Below are 21,176 nucleotides of genomic sequence, written 5' to 3' on the forward strand. Positions count from 1 at the left end.
ATTTCTATATGGTAATACACATTGCAATCATGTTAACGATACATATTCAATTTATAGTTTTGGAGGGAAATGACAAATGAAACAGTGGAAATATCAGCTACTTGATCTGACTGACCTGCAGCTTTTTAAAAACAAAACAGCAACAAATCTCATCAACTGGAATCAGAGTCATCACCACAAAAAAGAAAAAAAAAAAGAAAAAAGAAGAAGCCCTGGAGGTTGTTTGACTCTAGACGACTGGACTAATGTATTTTTCTGTGCTCAGCTCGTGTTAAGCTGTGTAAACTCAGAGCGCCACAAGACTGGAAAGAGAGGGAGGAGAAGGAAAAAGAGGGGGAAGAGTCGGGGGTGGAGGTGTGTGTGTGTGTGTGTGTGTTTCTGTGTGTGTCTGGAAGTGGAAATGGGCAGCAAGGAGGAGGAATGTGAAACATTTCTGGTGCCGGTCCAGCGGCTGTTTACACGGTAGTCAGCCCGTGACATCAGAGTCCAGACTTTATAAATGTCAGCAGGAGCAAGAATGAGCAGTTAGCAAACAGCTGCTGCGCTACGGTCAGAGGGACAGAGAGTCAGAGAGACAGAGAGACAGAGAGTCAGAGAGACAGAGATACAGAGAGACAGAGGGTCAGAGAGTCAGAGATACAGAGATACAGAGAGTCAGAGAGTCAGAGAGACAGAGAGACAGAGAGACACCAGCCTCGATGGAGCGACCGCTGAGCGACTGTGTGATCACTGTGGCTGTGCTGCTGAGCCTGGCGACACAGGTGAGGCCTCACTTCACCTCCAGAGTCAAATACTGCTGCTACACTGCAAAAACTCAAATATCTTACCAAGAATATTTGTCTTATTTCTTGTCTAAATGTCTCATTTCTAGTCAAAACTAAACTCTTTTCACTTAAAATAAGACTCATCACCTAAAAATGAACTTGTTTTTAGATCATTTTCACTTGTTTCAAACAAATTTTCACTTGAAATAAGTAGAAAAATCTGCCAGTGAAAGCAAGTTGTTTGTGCTTGTAATAAGAAAGAAAAACTTGCTCCACTATCAGATTTTTCTACTTATTTCAAGTGAAAATCTGCTTGAAAGAAGTAAAAAGTGTCTAAAAACAAGCAGAATTTTATGTGATGAGTCTTATTTTGAGTATAATATGATTTATTTTGACTAGAAATGACATTTTGACTAGAAATAAGACAAATATTCTTGGTAAGATTTTAAATTTTTGCAGTGTAACTACTACTACTACTACTGCTGCTGCTGCTTCTCACTTCCTGTTACTTCATGTCTCATGGCTCAGTTTGTTGACAAGTGTTGAAATGCTGTTTTCATTTATTTGTTTATCAGATCTGTTGAGTTACCAGTCTCTGTTTCCAGGATGTGCTTGTTGAGGACTTGTAGTTACCATGGTGATTGAACAGCTTCTTGTCTGTTCTCATTTTGAGATGAAAAGTTGGAGCCAGAACAGAAATACACTGCAAAAACTCTCATTCTTTCCAAGAATATTTGTCTTCTTGTCAAAATGTCTCATTTCTAGTCAAAACTAAACTCTTTTCACTTAAAAATTAACTTGTCTTTAGATCATTTTCACTTGTTTCAAACAAAATTTTCAATTGAAATAAGTAGAAAAATCTGCCAGTGAATGCAAGTTGTTTTGTGTTTGTAATAAGAAAGAAAAACTTGCTCCACTATCAGATTTTTCTACTTATTTCAAGTAAAAATATGTTTGAAACAAGTAAAAAGCTACTTTTTAATGTGACGAGTCTTATTTTAAGTATAATTAGATTTGTTTTGACTAGAAATGACATTTTGACTAGAAATAAGACAAATATTCTTGGTAAGATTTTGAGTTTTGCAGTGTAATGAGCTCACAGACTGGAACTGCATGGAGTTTTTATTTATTTATCTATTCATTTATCTATTTTAGATCAGATTAGATTAGAATAACTTAATTCAGTTCACTTAAAATCATCTTTGGTGTGGCTCAAAACACATTAAAAGAAGACAAACATTCTTCAGACAGACTTTTTTTTTTTTTTTTGAGTATTTTTCCTTCTTTGAAACAAAAAAAATATTAATTGATGATGAATTAATTAGCTGTAACGAGGCGTGGAGTCGCTCCAGTGGAAGTGAAGCCAGCAGCGTTTATGTAACTCTGACTGTGCATGTTCACGTTTCTCTCCAGTGTGATCATGTCTCGCATCGCCCCGTGCTTCACAAGTTGATGAGTAATAGTGGAAATAAAGTGTAGCGGTGTGTGTTGGGCTGTGTGTGTGTGTGTGTGTGTGTGTGTGTGTGTGTGTGTGTGTGTGTGTGTGTGTGTGTGTGTGTGTGTGTGTGTGTGTGTGTGTGTGTGTGTGTGTGTGTGTGTGTGTGTGTGTGTGTGTGTGACCGTGCTGGACAGTGTGAGTGTGTGAAGTAGAAGTCCTGGTGGGGTTGTGCTGCTCTGGGTTTTGTGTTTCTGGCTGCACCAGACTCGTGTAATTGGAACCAGTGGTTTGGCCGACGGAGCCGGATCCAGTTCCTGAGAAGAACACAACAACATTCTCTAACTCTCTCACATGAATATGCAGAAATGAGATTAAAGGGATAGTCCGTGGCTTCTCTGAGTTACAGGGGGTCTCGGCGTAGCAGTGCATGTCCATATAACGGTTGCAAATGGATACCAACTGTCTTCGTAACAAAAAGACACACCAAAAAACATCCAGATACCTCCATGCTGCTCGTATGTAATGTCCCTCTGGTATTGAAGCCCCGACATGTGAAATTGTCCCGAAAAAAATTAAATAAGTATATTTCAAGCTTGTTTTGTAGCAGAAGCTTCTCGAAGCTCCTCTTCTCAGTTCGTCAAATTTGACAAATTAATTTTTTTCGGGACAATTTCGCATTTCGGGGCTTCAATACAAGACGGACATTACATACGAGCAGCATGGAGGTATTTGGATGTTTTTTGGTGTGTCTTTTTGTTACGAAGACAGTTGGTATCCATTTGTAACCGTCATATGGACATGCACTGCTACGCCGAGACCCCCTGTAACTCAGAGAAGCCACGGAGGACTTTTAATTTTAATTTTGGGTGAACTATCCCTTTAATCTTATCTCTTTGATTGGATGCTTCCTGTCCTGGTCTCTTCCAGGTGTTGTGCCAGCTGTGCGAGCGGCCGTGCCTCTGCCCCGGCCCCCCCCCTCAGTGCCCCCCAGGAGTGTCCGTGGTGCTGGACGGCTGCAGCTGCTGCTCGGTGTGTTCCCGCCAGCGGGGCGAGTCCTGCAGCGACATGTCGCCCTGCGACGCCCAGAAGGAGCTGCACTGCGACTACAGCGCCAGCTTCCCTGGAGAGCCGGGGGAGTGTGTCGGTAAGACGGTCACAGATAGCTGGGGGGGGGTTCTGGTTCTGGTTCTGGTTCCTGAAGCCACTTCCAACCAGCCGGAAAACAGACGGAAACAATAACCGGTTCTGACCCTGAGGAGTCGGTTCTCAGAGTCTGGTCCAGGTCCTTGAGACGGTTCAAGGGGGTCTCCAACTTTTTCTTGAAATTTTGCCTCTTTTTTCTAGAAGTTATAGGATTATTTTATACCACTTTTATTATTAGGGCCACGGGCCAACTGCGCAAAAAAAGAGCAAAAAAGAACAATCATTGGAGCTTAAAGCAGAAGTGAGTGGTCCGGTCGTTTTCGCTAATGCTGCGTTCCAGGCAGGCTTTTGAAATCGTAAATTACAGCTTCAAGTCACAACTTACGACTTTGTAGCGTTCCAGGCAACCCACTCGTGTTTTTCCGACCTGTTTTACCTGTGAAAGTCACTATAACGGCCACTCGTAACTTCCGACCCGTGAACTCGTACCAGATCGAACTGGTACCACTTCACAGGTCGGAAAAATACGAGTTTCCTTGAACGCACCATAACAGTCCTCGTCGCTACGTCACCACATTCACGGCGTTCCTTGGCTGCACACACAGCCCTGCATGCCGTTCTCTCTCCTCATTGGATAAAAACTGTAGGATACGATAAATGTTTTCTCCTCGGCTCAGAGCAGAGCAGAGGGACTGACAGACCCGTGTTTCTGTCCAAACACTCTATGTAAGTGATTGCTGTCGGAAGATAGAACTATTTAAGACTTATATTAACACAAATATATCACTTACTTCTGCTTTAACAAACGTCTACTGCTCAGGCATACTTTCACCTAGAGACTCCATTTAAACTTTAAACAGTAGACACAAGTCTTGTGTATTGGCGTATTACTCCACGTTTTGATAGGTCATATAGTTTTTGATCAATCCCTGATCAATGACCATGATCATTTTTGGAGAAATTATGAGATTATAATGGGTGTGTATTGCACGGAATGTTCGTGTCAGAGTGCGTGACATCATCGGTTAGAGTGGGAGAGAGCCCAGAAAAACTCCAGATTTTTTCTCTTTCTATACTCGGCCCGGCCACAATTTACACTTCACACACATAATTTTTTCCAGATTTGTAGACAATCTTGTTCTGTCTCTCACAATGTGCTCAAAATATCAGAGAGACTTACAGAATTTGAATTATCAGCCTCTAAGTGCGGCCACGTCTGTCTCTGCTCCTCATTGACTCCAATACAAATATTTTCTGAGAGAAGCAGAACGGCCTGATGTTTTAAAACTGCCAGCGTCGCCAAAATATTTACTGTAGAAACACCAAATCCTACCACATTTTTCAGGAAGTCCTTAGAGCAACGTGATCTGTGTTTTGTTCTGATAGGAGTTACCGTTTTGTCACAGTAAGCCTAAATGTGAGACCAGTTCTATTCCAGGCTGCTGCTGCAGTGTGATAGATTGCAGAGACAACACTGCTCAGTAGTTTCTCAGTAGAGAGGCCGTGCTGCTTCCCCATGAAAAACTCCAACAACCACTGGCAGAGAAGACAGAGTGTCCTCACCTCTCTCTCTCTTTGATTTCCTTCCACTGTGCCCCCCCCCCCACCCAAAATTAATCCTTTGACTTCCTGATTAAAGGGATAGTTCACCCAAAATTGAAATTTCACTCATTATCTCCTCACCCTCATGTGGACTAAGGGCTGGGAGAAGTTTCAGAGTCCTCCGTGGCTTCTCTGAGTTACACTGCAAAAACTCAAAATCTTACCAAGAATATTTATCTTATTTCTAGGCGAAACAAATCTCATTCTACTTAAAATAAGACTCATCACATTAAAAAGCAGCTTGTTTTTAGACACTTTTTACTTCTTTCAAGCAGATTTTCACTTCAAATAAGTAGAAAAATCTGATAGTGGAGCAAGTTTTTCTTTCTTATTACAAGCACAAAAAACTTGCTTTCACTGGCAGATTTTTCTACTTATTTCAAGTGAAAATTTGTTTGAAACAAGTGAAAATGATCTAAAAACAAGTTAATTTTTAGGCAATGAGTCTTATTTTAAGTGGAAAGAGATTAGTTTTGACTAGAAATGAGACATTTTGACAAGAAATAAGACAAATATTCTTGGAAAGAGTTTGAGTTTTTGCAGGGGGTCTCGGCGTCGTCAAATTTGGACGAACTGGGAAGAGGAGCTTCGAGAAGCTTCCGCTACAAAACAAGCTTGAAATATAGACTTGTTTGTACCTATGGAGGTATCTGGATGTTTTTTGGTGTGTCTTTTTGTTACGAAGACAGTTGGTATCCATTTGCAACCGTCATATGGACATGCAGTGCTACGCCGAGACCCCCTGTAACTCAGAGAAGCCACGGAGAGGAGATAATGAGGGACATTTCAATTTTGGGTGAACTATCCCTTTAAGTTTCCCACTGCAGTCGGAGTTGACCCTGACCTTGACCTTGACCTTGTGTGTGTGTTCCCTCAGCTCAGGAGGATCTGGGCTGTGAGGTGAACGGCGTCAGCTACCAGGAGGGCCAGTCCTTCCAGCCGTCCTGTGACAGCTACTGCCGTTGCCATGGCGGCGCCGTGTCCTGCGTGTCGGCCTGTCCCCTGACCGGACGCCTCCCCTCCCCCGACTGCCCCCGCCCCCAGCTGGTCCGCCTGCCGGGGCAGTGCTGCAGGGAGTGGGTCTGTGAGAACCTGGACAACACCGTCATCCAGGACGCCATCACAGGTAAATACCACAAGACATCGCCAAACAAGTTGCAAATGCATTAGTTCTGTCACAGCTAGATTATTGTTCTCCAATTTGGTCTAGTGCTTCAATGAAGGATCTAAACAAATTACAAGTGTCACAAAATAAAGCAGCACGCTGTCTACTACAGTGCTCCTACAGAACTAATGTAGCACATATGCATGAGCAACTGGGTTGGCTAACTGTCACCCAAATAAGCTCTTACATTTTGTTGAACTTCCTTAGGAATATTATTGTAAACAAGTCTCCAAATTTTTTGTATTGTTTGTTTTCACATCAGTGGAGTCAACATAATTATCCGACAAGACATGCTATAGAAGGGAGGTTTACTTTGCCTAAAGCGAACACTAATGTGATGAGGAAATCTGTTTTGTTCAGAGCCATCCTAGAGTGGAATTCGTTGCCACGTTATATTGTGTTAAAGGGACAACGAGGAGTTTTGGAAAAGCAAAGTGTTTTCACACTACATTTATGAGCCTCCGCGCACCGTGAAATTCTTTTACACTGCAAAAACTCAAACTCTTACCAAGAACATTGGTCTTATTTCTAGTTGCAACAAACCTCATTATACATAAAATAAGACTCATCACATTAAAAAGCAGCTTGTTTTTAGACACTTTTTACTTCTTTCAAGCAGATTTTCACTTGAAATAAGTAGAAAAATCTGATAGTGGAGCAAGTTTTTCTTTCTTATAACAAGCACAAAAAAACTTGCTTTCACTGGCAGATTTTTCTACTTATTTCAAGTGAAGATTAGTTTGAAACAAGTGAAAATGATCTAAAAACAAATTAATTTTCAGGTGATGAGTCTTATTTTAAGTGGGAAGAGTTTAGTTTTGACTAGAAATGAGACATTTTGACAAGAAATAAGACAAATATTCTTGGAAAGATTTTGAGTTTTTGCAGTGTATGATTCATTTCTATATGGTAGCCACATTGCAATCATGTTAACGATACATATTCAATTTATATTTATAGTTTTTCAAACAACATACATACAATTTCTTATACTTCTGTTTTTCTCAATTAATAAACTGATTCATTTATTATTCATTTAAAATTCTATCATCTATTTTCCTGTTTTAGGAAAGTGGTCTCAGACTTTTGAACCATAATTTATACATAAACAGGATATAATAATGATCTGCAATATAAACTTCATATTTCATTGGCTAGACATATGTTCCAATGTACAATAGGTTTCAAATATGTTTTTATTTTGTTAAAAGATACATGTAAGAAAGACTTTAAATGAAGAGTTTGTGAATTAAAGAGACACAAATTCAGTTCAGATCCCAAACTGTTGAACTTCTCCTTTAGTTTTGATCCTCATATTTACGACATATTTTCCAGATGTGTCTCCACATCTTGGTTTGTTTCTCGCTGACGATCGACGGCCCGGCCCCTCCTCTGTCACTGGTGGTCATGTCTGGAAGTTTTTACTGGAGCGTTTTTTATGCATTAAACTGGGGTGTGGTCTGGGGCAGAAGGAAAAACTCCCAGAGTCCAAATATAACCCAGATTTCTTTGGCCAAGTCAAAACATTTTTTCTTCTTCAGCCGTCACCAAGTTTCCTAGTTTCATAACAACAAACCAACCGCAGCTGTGTGACAATTAAACACATGAAGCCATGTTGAGATTACATTACTCCATTAAAAGGGGTGTGTGTGAGAGGAAGGGAGGGGGAGGGAGGGGTGTGTGTGTTGGGGAAATGAAGCCACTCTAAAAACATCTGGAATTCCAAACAGTGTCTGAGTCAAACTACATTATGAGAACAGCAAAGGAACATTTTGTTCTTGAATACAAATGCTGCCATGTCATGCCTGAAAAGCAGCTGATTGTTATGACTTTTACGTGTTGGCTTTGGCTGCAGAAAAAATTTGCTTTGGATTTTTGTATGAACAAAAATTCAAAGCTTTGGACTTGAATGGAGATTTTTGTAAAGCAAAAAAAAAAAAAAAAAAAGAGAAAAGAACAATCGAACGAGACGATTAAGTTACTGGAAATGATTCACCGGGGTAAGGAAGTTCATTCAGCATCTCCTTCAGCCTGGTCACAGTCATTTGGTTTCATTATCAGTGGAGCTGTGACTCAGTTGGAGAAACCGACGCTTCTTAATCCAGTTCCAGTCAGCTCTGACTCTCCGACCGTTCATTTCCATTATGAATACTTGTCTAGAAATATGAATAGAAACCATATTAACCTGCCTTCCTATCATCTCATCATTATCAAAGTTATCCAGTGACGGCTCCTCCGCAAACAGGAAGTTCAACCAAGGGGCAATTAGTTTTGCAGACAACAGACACATTAAAGCAGAAGTAAGCGATCCGGTCGTTTTGGCTAATGCTGCGTTCCAGGCAGGCTTTTGAAACCGTAAATTACAGCTTCAAGTCACGACTTACGACTTTGTAGCGTTCCAGGCAACCCACTCGTGTTTCTCCGACCTGTTTTACCTGTGAAAGTCACTATAACGGCCACTCGTAACTTCTGACTGGAAAAACACGAGTTACGGGTTGCCTTGAACGCACCATAACGTCTTGTCTGTTCGTAGCTGATTCATAACATGGGAATCATTACACATCTTGTGGAAATTCTCTGTTGCTGTTGGTGAATAATAGAGACTTACAAAGGGGTATTAGCCAGGCCAAAAATAAATAAATCCAGCACAAGAAAAAACAAGGATCCACATGGGCATGTTTTTTCTTTTTTTTTGCCTAACTTTTTTTTTTTTTTTACCTGTTTTTTTCCTTTTTTTTCTTGTGCTGGAATTTTCTTTTTTTTGCCTAATTTTTTTTTACCTGTTTTTTTTTTTTTGCCTTTTTTTTTCTTTTTTTTTCTTGTGCTGGAATTTATTTTTTTTTGCCTAATTTTTTTTTACCTGTTTTTTTTTGCCTTTTTTTTCTTGTGCTGGAATTTTCTTTTTTTTGCCAAATTTTTTTTTTTGCCTGTTTTTTTTTTTTGCCTTTTTTTGTTTTTTTTGTACTGGATTTTTCTTTTTTTTTGCCTCACTTTCTTTTTTTAACTGTTTGTTTTTTGCCTTTTTTTTATACTGGATTTTTCTTTTTTTCCCCTAACTTTCTTTTTTTCCCTTTTTTTCCCCTTTTTTTTCTTTTTTTTCTTGTGCTGGATTTTTCTTTTTTTTGCCTGCCTTTTTTTTTCTTTGGATGGCCCTAACACTCCTTTGCAGAGACTTCTGCCGGATAACAAGTTTTTATTTCCTTTCAAGGAAAGATCAGTGATGGTAAAGGAAAGACCGTTCGGCATGGGGAGAGCCAAACATTTATATCTGAGCAACGTCTCTAGAGAGTTTCACACATGTCGTCTGCTGCAGGAAGCGGCACCCGGCCCGAGGGTGTGTTTTACACTTGGGATATCCTGAAGGGTTTTATATCTAGATGAAAAGTTACGAGGTCTAAACATCACATTCATAAATGATTAAAACAACAAAAAAAGGGAGACTTGGGGCCAGATTCACAAAACCTTCTTAAGAAAAAAAGTGTCATTTTTTTCTTAACTTAAGTCTTAAAAAGAAAATGAGAAGTAATATTCTCCAAAAAAGTTCTTAAGTATTTTCTCAACTTTCTTCGTAAGTTTATTCTTAAGAAAAAACGTAAGAATAAATGGTATTCTTGAAATCTAAGTTCTCAAATTTGTTCTTTACTTTTTTCTTAAGACAACCTTGACCTGTCTTAAAATGGCACGTGCAATGCAATGCAGTGACAAATTTTAAGAAGTTCTTAAGTAGGGAAAATAAGAAATGACTGTTCTTAATCTTAAGAAAATATTGAGGAATCGCACCTGAGAACTTTCTTATGGACTTCTTACTTTTAAATTTTAAGACATTTCTTAATCCGGCCCACGATATCTTGGTGGAGAAACAAAAAGATTGAAATTACTGCTCAGTGTTTATTTGGTTTATCTGGTTTCCCAGCAGCCATGAGGCCCGACAACCGGCTGTGGCCGTCGCTCCCGAGGCTCCGCCCCCTGAACCAGCCGGCCCCGCCCCCCCCTCCCTGTGTGGAGCAGAGCAGCCAATGGAGCGCCTGCTCCCAGAGCTGCGGCGCCGGCGTCTCCACACGCGTCTCCAACCAGAACCCGGCCTGCAAGCTGCAGATGGAGACGAGACTCTGTAAGGTCCGACCCTGCAGCGCAGTTCAGCCGCCGCCGCGCAGGAAACACACGGTGAGCTCCGCCCACAACACAACACAACACAACACAACACAACACAACACAACACAACACACAACACAACACGCCACACCACGCCTAGAGCACTGTAAAAGAGAGTAAGGACACCACCATTGACTCCCGTGGTAAGGGTTTAAGGGTTTAAGGGTTTTGCCCCCTAGTGGCAGGATATGGTTATTGCAAAAGCGCCCAGAAAACCCATTCACTCCAATGTATGTGTGTTGCCCACTTGCTTGTAAATTGATGAAAACGGCCGTGTTTTTGTTTTTAGGTGTCTTGGTCATATCAGATTATACTTATAATTTGTTTATTACAAAATGTAGATTGAAACATTCATGTAGACAACTGTTTTGTTGTTTTTTTACTCGCCTGTGTTAATGTTTATCTGTAAAGGATCCTCAATGATGCTATTAACGTGGGTGATCTATAAATGTCCTTAAATTATTGAAAACACCACACTGCTCATTCACCAACAATGCAGAGATGTCAGTTCTTGGGCGCTTTTGCAAAACCCATATTCCTCCACCAGGAGGCGCTTCCATTGGACCAACGCTGTCCTTACTCTCTTTTACACAGCTCTAACCACGCCACACTGCCTACCAGATATAAAGATATGAAATAAGATTAAGTGACTGTTGCACAACCAAATCTAAATAAAATCTGCAACACCAAATCAAAACAGGACAGAACCAAAACAGACTTTTATTGTGAAGGTCATGCTTAGAATGAAAAAAATAAGAGCCCAGAATCCAAACAGTAGGAATTATTGGACGACTCTGAACCTCATGATTTAGTGTTTATTAGCCTTAACCAGGATTTCTCTGACATTACATATGTTGACCAACTTTAATTGTATCTTTATCATCATGGTCTTAGTCGCTGTAGCTGTAGCTGAAATGTGGTTATATAACTAATATAATTTTCTCAGTGAAGCACTGATCTGCTGGTTTGTAGGTCAAGAGACCAGATTAAAACCGGTTGAGACGAGGCGTTTGTGTTGGATCTAGATCACATTTGACTTTTGGACGGTATTTCAGGTATTATGATCTGGTAGGACCTTGACAATGATCTAATGCAGTGGTTCCCAAACTCCTGCATACTTTCCTTGTCTTTAAAAGGGTCTGCAGTTATATGATGTTTCACTCTGTCAAACAGAGTTCATTTGCACACAAAAAGCCATGAAAGTACAGAAACGCCTCTGTTTTGCTGTTGTCCAACAAGTTTAATCAGAGGTTCAACTTCTTTATTCTGGTTTCAACTTTCTCTTGCACGAGTAAGATTGTGTTTTTTGTGTGTGAAACCCTTAAGTCACTTTGTATACCCCAGTTCCCTGATCTAATGCATTCAGGCACTTTTTTATCTTAAATATTTTTCTTAGTTTCTTCAGTTAATTTCTTTCCCCTTTCTCTTTTTGTAATGGAAGGGAGGCAATGCAAGTAAGAATTTAATTGCATGTTTTTTTAAAGGGATAGTTCAACATTTTGTCAAATTGGCCCATTGCCATAATCACTATAGTCATAGCAGTCACCACGCTATGAGATAATAACGCAACGTTACCACACAGAGTTGTTGTAGAGGGAAATACAGAGACTGTTGATGAAAAACTGTCCCTGAAGGCAACGTGCATCAGTGGTTTTGCATGAATTTCCCTCTAAAACAACTCTGTGTGGTAACGTTGTGTTATTATCTCATAGCGTGGTGAATGTGCAGCTCACAACTTGTCCACCAGAGCGTTGTGGAGTTGTTGGATTGTGTATTTGATGAGTTTGATGAGGGAAACCAAGAAATCCCATAATGAGCCTCCGTAGCGTAGCTCTGAGCAGCTCACGGCTCTGCTCCGCCGTTCTAAAAATAGCTTGCACCGACAATTAAAGGTAACAAACCTACTGCTATGACTATAGGGATTATGGCAATGGGCCAATTTGACTAAATGTTTAACTATCCAGTATATGACAGTAAACATCTGGACTCTGTTATATATGATCTCATCTGACTGTGTGTGTGTGTGTTGCAGTGGCCCCAGCAGCAGGGCCGCTGTAAGGCCAGCTTCTCGTCCCCGGGGCCGGTCCGGCTGCTGCACCACGGGTGCTACAGCACCCGTCCCTACCGGCTGCGGTACTGCGGTCAGTGCAGCGACTCCCGCTGCTGCACGCCGTACCACACCACCACGGCCGACGTGACCTTCCGCTGCTCCTCCGGCCGGCTGCTGCAGCGAGCCGTCATGATGATCCACTCCTGCGTCTGTCACAACAACTGCCCCTACTCCCCGTACAGAAACCCCGCCTTCTGGGCCTACAGGCCCTGAGGGGGGGGGGCTGGGGGCTCCATCAGGACAGTCGGACTGATCCATCATCAGGTGGATCCTCATGGGCATCTTCGGTAACACTTTACTTGAATAGGTATTCATCAGAGTGACATAACACTGTCATAAACATCAATGAATACTTATGACAGCTGTGGTTAAGTGTCATTCGGTAAGTTATGTCACTTTTGATGCAACGTTGACATTATTTGAGATGTCCTTGTTATGAGAACTTGACATCATTTTTAAAGTTTGGCCATTAGGTCTGCTATGACCGTTTAAATTGTCTTTATGTCAAGTTGTCAGAACAGAAACATCTCAAACAATGTCAACTTTGCATCAAAAGTGACATAACTTACCGAATGACACTTAACGACAGCTGTCATAAGTATTCATTGATGTTTATGACAGCTGTTATGTCATGTTTATGACAGCTGTTATGTCACTCTGATGAATACCTATTCAAGTAAAGTGTTAGCGCATCTTCTAATCAATGGACCTTTGAAGGAGAAATTGATCTTTTTGGATATAAACTGTGACTGAGGTGGGATGAATGTTGATCTGGACGTCGGCCAAATCAAGCATGTAAACACATCTACGGCCCTTTTCCATTACACAGTTACAGCTCCACTCGACTCCACTCGGTTTCGGTCATTTTCCGTCTTTCACCAGCTCCAAACTCACTCGTCTGCTCCTCCGCGATGGACCACGGTGTAGTTTTCCGCATTAGAATAACAACAGCTGCAGAACAGATTGATTGATTCTTGTGTCAGTTGTGTAGTGGGAACTTTCTAAAACTGAGAACTCTCAAACAAGATGAACGTCTTGCCAGTTTATTCACTTGCAAGTGGGCGTTCCCGAACAGCAACAGTTACTAAGTCACCAGTTGGAAAGATGCGCACTGTCTCTGACAAAGAACTTGCTTATGGTACCAGACTATGGCACCGTGCTGAGTGTAACAAAAACAGCCACGGGGGTCGTAAAGTGTCAAAACACTAAACATACATTTCAAGGTTTTACCATACATAGGATGTACAGGGAAGACGCTAAAACAGAGTACAGACCATATAGACCGAATCTCCTTGTTGTTTACATTCTACTTCCGGGTAGAAAACCAGCACGTAATTTGAATGAGATCAATAGTAACGAACGAGAGTTTAGCTATATATCATATTTTTCACGCCCTATCACCGTTTAGACAAATCTGAAATGATTGAAGAAACATTACTATTTCTGTGTGTGTGTTTTGTGTTGCTATGTGTTGTATTTATTCAGTTTGGGGGAATCACGGTGTCTAGAAAGCATCAGTGGCTCAGCTGACAGGGACAGCTAACAGTAGCTAAGCTAACGGCGGTAGCTAAGCTAACGACGGCAGCTAAGCTAACAGCAGGACGTCAGCTGTTAAAACCCTCCCGTTGTGGGACACGACATGAAACTACTCCAGTTAGCTCAGTCATGTTGGAACTCAGATATCCGCTGGAGAAAATATTTTTTCATGGAGCGTTTATTGAGTCACTGAGTTATTAAAGTTAAACAGGTAGCTAACCGTTAGCCCGGCTAATCTCTGATAACCATGACTAATTACAAAAATGTGCACACGTAAATAGTAATGTTTGTCCAATCATTGGTTTTATAGACTTTACAAACATCAGATTAGTCTAAACGGTGATATAGTGACATGAAAAAGTAGATATAGTGAAACTCTCGTCCGTCACTATTGTTCGAATGCTGGTTTTCTACCTGGAAGTAGTTGTAAACAACAAGGAGATTCGTCCTATAGGAAAACCTCCAAGAGTGTGTTTTCCCAATACAGTTGTCATGAGTCTTCCATTGACGACACTCTCCGACCAATCAGTGGCCAGCAGTTGGTTGACGTGATGTTTTCGTATCGGTTCGACTCGCTTGGAACCTCGGTACCAAATAAAGTACCAGGTAGCAGGTAGCAGGTGGGCTACTGCCTCTAGTGGAGAAGCAAAGAAACTGAATGGAGTCGAGCCAGGTAGCGCTGGTGGAAAAGGGCCATTACTGAGAATACGTAGCACTTTTTAGAAACAGAAGTCCATAGTGCTTTACTATACAGGGAGAAACAGAGAAACAAGAGTTAAAGACTCTTGTTAAAGATGTGCACTGATTTAGTTTCTCTGAGACTTTTCCCTCCCAGATATTAAAGAGCACGACGACTCCTTCAAGAGATTGTGTCTCTTCGGTCACAGGAAGAGACAGGAAGCCAGTAGTGAAAACCTGCAGTATAGAACTAGCTTCATCTGTGACGTTGGTTCTTTTTATATTCAACATTTTAATAGAAGTTGGAGTCTGATTTCTCCAATGTTCCTCAACTGGAAACAATCAGGACTGAACCTGTCAAGTTGATGGTTTGACACCAAATAATACAAAATATTTTCTTTCTTTACTCTGGTTTAGTTTGAGTCATCTTGGGGGGAAAAACAGAACTCCACCCAAAAAAATCCTAAAGTATGAATTAAAGACAATTGACCATGATGTTAATTTGGTCATAAAGATAAAAGGACTCGTTTGTTTGACAGATCTGTGTTTGTATGTTTTCTGACTGGAGTGAGGCATCCTTCACCGTGTGTAGTTTTGTTTCTGTGTTTTGTAGTCATTGCACTTATTTCTCCATCTTCTGTTTGCTGTAAATAATTCTGGACAGATGTGTCTTATGTATAGTGAAAAATGTCAATATTTAACATGTGTCCTGCAGCTGTACTCCTGATAATGTTTGTGTTTGTGATTTTATATTTTATATTTCATGTCATTACAGTACTCACAGATTTTATAAATGCTGGTCAATGCTGTAGCTTTTTATGACTTTTGAAACCTTTCACATCCTCCTTCTCCGCCGCGGTAATGATGCAGAGATCCAGATCAAGGGTCGTTATGTTTTAGATCATTCTGTCAGTCTCTGTCAAAACATTATTGTCATGGTGACCTCATAAAAAACCTCAAGTTTTGGCCTCATGAACACAATATACTGGGAACTCCTGAAGGAAATCCCTTTGAATCTGGACAAAGGTCACAGAGACCTCTAAAACAAATATCTAATAGAATAAAATGATGATGTGTTTTATATCCAGATGGTAAATGGTAAACTTCATCATCATATTACAGTATTTGTGGATATTAATATTCAACACTAGCTCAGGAAGATGATTTATTTCCCATAATCACACAGATATACTGTATGTCTAGTAAACATTTTACAACTCGTTTAAAAATCCAACATCAACAGCATCAAAGTTGTTTCATTTCTTCTTTCTGAGGGGAACTTGATCTTTATCGTCATCGTCAACATCAAACCATGAGCCAGAAATAGTCTACACTCAGATGTGATTCTGTACATAGATTTATTCTTAGATTCACTCTTTTTCCTGTGAAAACCACATCTGCCAACCTGTTGAGGCAGCTTGAGGCTGGGCCACAAAAACAAACAGATTCATAACTGCCTTCATCAATGCTGCTGTAAACTTAACTGCCAATTTAGTAGGAAGACTGAATTTAGTCTAATAATCCAAACCCTCTTGGATGAGAGGTGAAACGTCTTCCTAGACAAATAACTAAGTTCAGTTGCTTTCGATTTAACCTCCTTTGAAATCCTTCATGACAGTTTTGATGTTCAGTTTGTGGTTTATTTGTGATGAACTGGTTTATTTAGGGGTTTATTCAGCTGCAGCGTGTGTTTAACACCCAAACAAGTTTACTTCCTTATTTGTGTTTTACCTCAGAATGTGGTAAACCTTGACTGACGTAAACTAATGACTAGGTAACATTAGGTACATTAGGTAATACCACTCATTTCTGTAATAAGTCACGCATCATTAGCATCATTGTCACTGTGCAATTTTATCTTTAACTCATCTAAATAACTTATATAATAATGAGTTTATTAATAATATTATTGACTGTTTGGTAACACTTTACAATAAGGGTCCCTTAATTAACACTAGTCAGTACATTATTAAGCATTAATTAACTGTTTACAGATATATTAACAATCATTATTATGTGTTACTTAGGATTGGGAAACACATTAATTAATGCAGCCTATTAGTAAGCAGTTAATTAATGTTCACTACTCAAAGTTAGTTAATGAATTTAAAAGTTGAATAATGTAATTAGTTATCATTATGTATGCATTACTCAGCATTAATTAACACATTAGTTTATATATCAATGCTTAACTAACGTTAATTAAGGGACCCTTATTGTAAAGTGTTACCGACTGTTTTACATACATAGAATGAACATAAGATTTGAAGCATATTCTGCTGATCTAGAGTCAAACTTATTTCAGTTTCCATATTCACAGGCCTGTTGCCTGTTGTTGTTGTTGTTGTCGTCACAAAAGTTCATACAGACCTTTAGATTCTCTTTAGATTTTATATATTTTCCATAATCTAACCAGCCGGCTTGTTGCGATGCTTCTGCACGTCCCTTGATTTTCCTCCTGTTCCTAGATCTGCTTGTTTGTTTCCATCTCTGGTACCTTCCCACCTACACACCTGGTTCATCATTTCCCTCACTTCCCTTAAACTGGTCTTGTTTCATGTCTAAATGTGTCTCCCTTTGTTCATTATATTGTTGAGTATTTTTCTTGCTCTACCTGCTGTCTGTTACCAGCCTGTCTCATGCTTCTAACATCAGCCCAGATAACCAATGTTATTTCCTGGGTTTTTGCAAAGGGGCCAAAAACTCAAATGTCGCATGTGGAGGCTGTGGTATAAAAGAGGAAGTCACTTACACATCTTGTATCTTTCTGTATCTAAGCTACACACAATCTGCACTCTTGTTTGAGGAAGGAACTGCTCTGACAGCCGTCCACAAGATGAAGAATAACACGTTGTGTTCGGGTGTCAGCTTTGACTTTACGGCCAAATTCCTTCCTCCTGTTTTGATCTTAGTGTTCATCGTTGGTCTGGTGGCTAATGGATGGGGACTGAAGTCTTTGCTGCAGAACTGGAAGAAACTGGGGATCGTCAACGTGTTTGTTCTCAACCTTGGACTTGCAGATATTTTGTACCTGCTCACACTCCCGTTCCTGGTGGTGTACTACTTGAAGAACAGTACATGGATCTTTGGAGATGCATTCTGCAAGATAACACGATTCTGCTTCAACTTGAATTTATATGGCAGCATTGGATTCCTCACTTGTATAAGTGTTTACAGGTACCTGGCTATTGTTCATCCAATGAGAGTAATGGGAAGAATCACTGTCACTCACTCTGTGGTTATCTCCATCATTGTTTGGTTGTCGGTGGCTGTTCAGAGTCTTCCAGACATGTTCTACACCAAGACATTTAAAGACAAGCCTGGGAAATGCTACGAGACCACCAGTAAAATCTACGTTGAGGATTACCTGAAATACAGCCTTGGATGGACAGTGACTGGGTTTTGTATCCCGCTGCTCATCACTCTGGGCTGCTACGGACATGTGATTGTAGTTCTCTGCTCCAAAACCACCACTGACAAGGTACTGACACAGAAATGCTTGAAGCTGTTGTTGATCTTGATTCTTCTCTTCTCTGTCTGTTACATCCCATTTCATGTGTTAAAGAACCTGAATCTCTGGTCAAGAGTTTTGACCAAACAGAAGATATGCCATGAATGGGCCGATGGAGTTTACATAGCTCATCAGATAAGTCGTGGTCTTGTGTGTCTGAACAGTGCTCTCAACCCTCTGGTTTACCTCCATGGAAATAATCAGATTCTCGCTCAGCTCAGACAGCTGCTGCAACGAGCTCGTCAAGCTGTCACGCAGATGTCCTTCACCTCAAGTCATGTTCCCCCGCTGTAAATGGTCTTTTAATTAAATGAAATTGAATTGCATCATATTGTATTGTATTGTATTGCATTGCATTGTATTGTATTGTGATCTATTATCTAACCTGATATAAGACGATAATTGTACTGTTTCTATACTTTTATTTTATTGTGCACTATTATAAGATATAAAAAAAAAATTAAACCAAGAATGACTTTGTGTAGGTTTGTTCTTACTGTATGGTTGCAGACCACGTACTGTGACTGTGGTGGGGATCAGTGCTCTGCAGGGCCTGTGGACCGTTAGAGCAGGAAGGAGATCTAAACAGACACAAGCGTAGAGGCTACCCCACAGGAAGTGTAGGAAGTGCATTCACACCTTTGCAGCGATGATCATGTATCTCTTTTGTGTTTAGAGGTTTAATTCTGTCTGCGAAGTGCAGCTGCCCAGGACTGTTAAACATCTGTGACAGACACAAAAATTCACTCAGCCTAAAGCTCAGCTTACTAAATCAGTGGTTTAGAATAAACAGAATGTTTCAAGATTAGTACAAAATGGTAAAAATAAAATAAAATAGGAAATAGACAGTCAAAACTACCAGCTAAATTACAGATTGTTTGGTCAGGTAAAACAAGAGTTAGTTTTCATAATTTGATAACTGTAAAATATATCAGTGAAATATTCATAAATAAAATTTAAAAAAAAAACTACTAGAGAGACTTTGCAAGGTCCCATATGCAACAGAAGTAACATGTATATATATATATTTTAGAAGATGTTGTTTATTCCTAATAATAATGATAACAACAAAAACACTCATCAAACACAGTCTGAAGAGGAATTACATCGTTACAAATTAGAAAAAGATAAAAGGTTTATAATACAACCATCATCTGTTCAACCTCCTGGCCTCTGGGAGACGATAATAATAATAATCAAGAACAAACAGACACAAAAATCGATTCATCCCTGAAGCCATAGCCCTGCTGAACTCACACATGAATACACAGTAGGCTTAACCTCCACTGCTACTGAACCGTTTACCAAAAAGTATTTATTTATTGCCACAGATTTTACCACCACAGTGCAATATTTTATAGTAGGCTAAGGATCTCTTTTTTATGATGTGAAACAGTTGTGTGCATGTTTGTTTTATGTAGGTTGTAGCCTATGTTTTTATGTTTTTATATGCACTTTTTGCTTCCAATGCCCTGCACTTTGCACTCCTGCACTTCTGTAAAATGACAATAAAGTTCTGAAATCTGAATAAGGAAGACCTATTTTCTTTTGGCATCCTGGGCGGAGGTGTGCGGGTGTTAGTGCACCTGAGTCCCTCCTTAACCATCCCTTCCCACCTGTAAAGACAGACCGCCCCTTTCTCCACCAAATTATGGGAAGATATTTGCAACCTGATTTCTTTCTTTGTCGATTGAACCTCATTTTTCCCTGGGCTTTGAACATATAGGCCTATTGTCTGGCTTCACTGACAATCCATCTGCAAAAGAAGAACAATTCTATATCGTCAATCTTATTATAAGCTACATTTAGCCAAATGGCATGTGTTACACAAATCAAAAACCACTCTTTCTCATCTTTGAAAATGAAGTCAAACAATATAATAAAACTATTTTTAAAAAATCTATCTATCTATCTATCTATCTATCTATCTATCTATCTATCTATCTATCTATGAAAGCTGTCAAGACATTGAATTTATGTTAGCCACTCTTTACAACGTTTTTGTACGAAAGCTTGCCTCCGTATTGTTGTAGCCCCCTGGCGGCGCTGTTGCATTGATTTAAATTGCAATATACTGAGTCAATAAAGCTTTTGAAAAAAAAAACAGACAGACCGCGCACAGGTAAAATGGCGGACGCAGGGTGGCAGCAATGCACCTGTTGCATATAATACATCCATGGTTGCTGCCCGCCAAAAAAACAACAAAAAGAGGAGAAGAAGGTGAAATGGCTCAGTGCAGGACAGGCAGCAGCTGCATCCATGTGATTGGTTATCTTGCACATTCCTCCACTAAAGACAGGATGATAATGGAAAAAAAGAAAAGAAGAGAGAGTCCTCAGATGAAGACCGAGATGAGACCAGAGGAAGGTGGAGCTCCGGCTTGTGGAGCTTCTAAACACCGAGAGGTTTCCAGAGCTTCTGCCCGGACGGAGCGGACTACAGGCGGCCCAGGAGCTCCAGTCTGACCCCCCAGCCTCCCCCAGCCTCCCTCAGCCTCCCCCTCCTCCCTCAGTAAGTTATTACATAGAAATACACCGTGTAACATGTCTGTTGCCATTAGCGACAGTAACGTTAGCCAACAGCTGCTAGCTCTGCGGCTAATGTTGCTATGGTTACTACCTGGCTAACTGTTATGGTTAGCACATCATGGCAGTGCTAGGCTATCTAGCAGCTAGTGCTAACGGGGAGGCTGAGCTGTTTGTTTGGTCTTGTGTTGTCACTGTGGTGTTATTGAGCTGTTGTTATTGCTGTGTTGTTGTTGTTGCTGTTGTTGGTTGGGGTGGGGGTGTTGCTGTGTTGTTGTTGAAGTTTATTTATTTAAAGCAGAAGTAAGCAATATTTTTGTGTTAATATAAGTCTTAAATAGTTGTATCTTCCGACAGCAATCACTTCTATAGAGTGTTTGGTCTGAAACACGGGTCTGTCAGTCACTCTGCTCTGCTCTGAGCCCAGGAGAAAACTTTCCTTGTATCCTACAACCTTTATCCAATGAGGAGAGAGAACGGCATAAAGGGGCAGTCCTCTCTGTGTGTGCAACCAAGGGATGCGCCTGAATGTGGTGACGTAGGGACGAGGAC

The 21,176-nt window shown here is 40.3% G+C and overlaps 2 protein-coding genes across 2 annotated transcripts; both read left to right on the forward strand.

Annotated features, from left to right (window-relative positions):
* Window positions 1–698: 698 nt before the first annotated feature.
* Window positions 699–12,587, forward strand: ccn5 (cellular communication network factor 5; the record flags this gene model as incomplete). Its single annotated transcript, XM_083975358.1, has 5 exons — window positions 699–761; window positions 3,130–3,346; window positions 5,825–6,073; window positions 10,029–10,276; window positions 12,297–12,587. 5 exons carry the CDS (start codon window positions 699–701, stop codon window positions 12,585–12,587), a joined length of 1,068 nt encoding a protein of 355 aa, XP_083831484.1.
* A 4,806-nt stretch (window positions 12,588–17,393) lies between these two features.
* LOC310988184 (P2Y purinoceptor 1-like) lies at window positions 17,394–18,393 on the forward strand (the record flags this gene model as incomplete). Its single annotated transcript, XM_083974696.1, has 1 exon — window positions 17,394–18,393. The coding sequence occupies exon 1, from the start codon at window positions 17,425–17,427 to the stop codon at window positions 18,391–18,393; it is 969 nt and encodes a 322-aa protein (XP_083830822.1). The 5' UTR covers window positions 17,394–17,424.
* Window positions 18,394–21,176: the final 2,783 nt, after the last annotated feature.

The sequence above is a fragment of the Trachurus trachurus genome, assembly GCF_905171665.1.
Source record: "Trachurus trachurus genome assembly, chromosome: 7".
Lineage (NCBI taxonomy): Eukaryota > Metazoa > Chordata > Actinopteri > Carangiformes > Carangidae > Trachurus > Trachurus trachurus.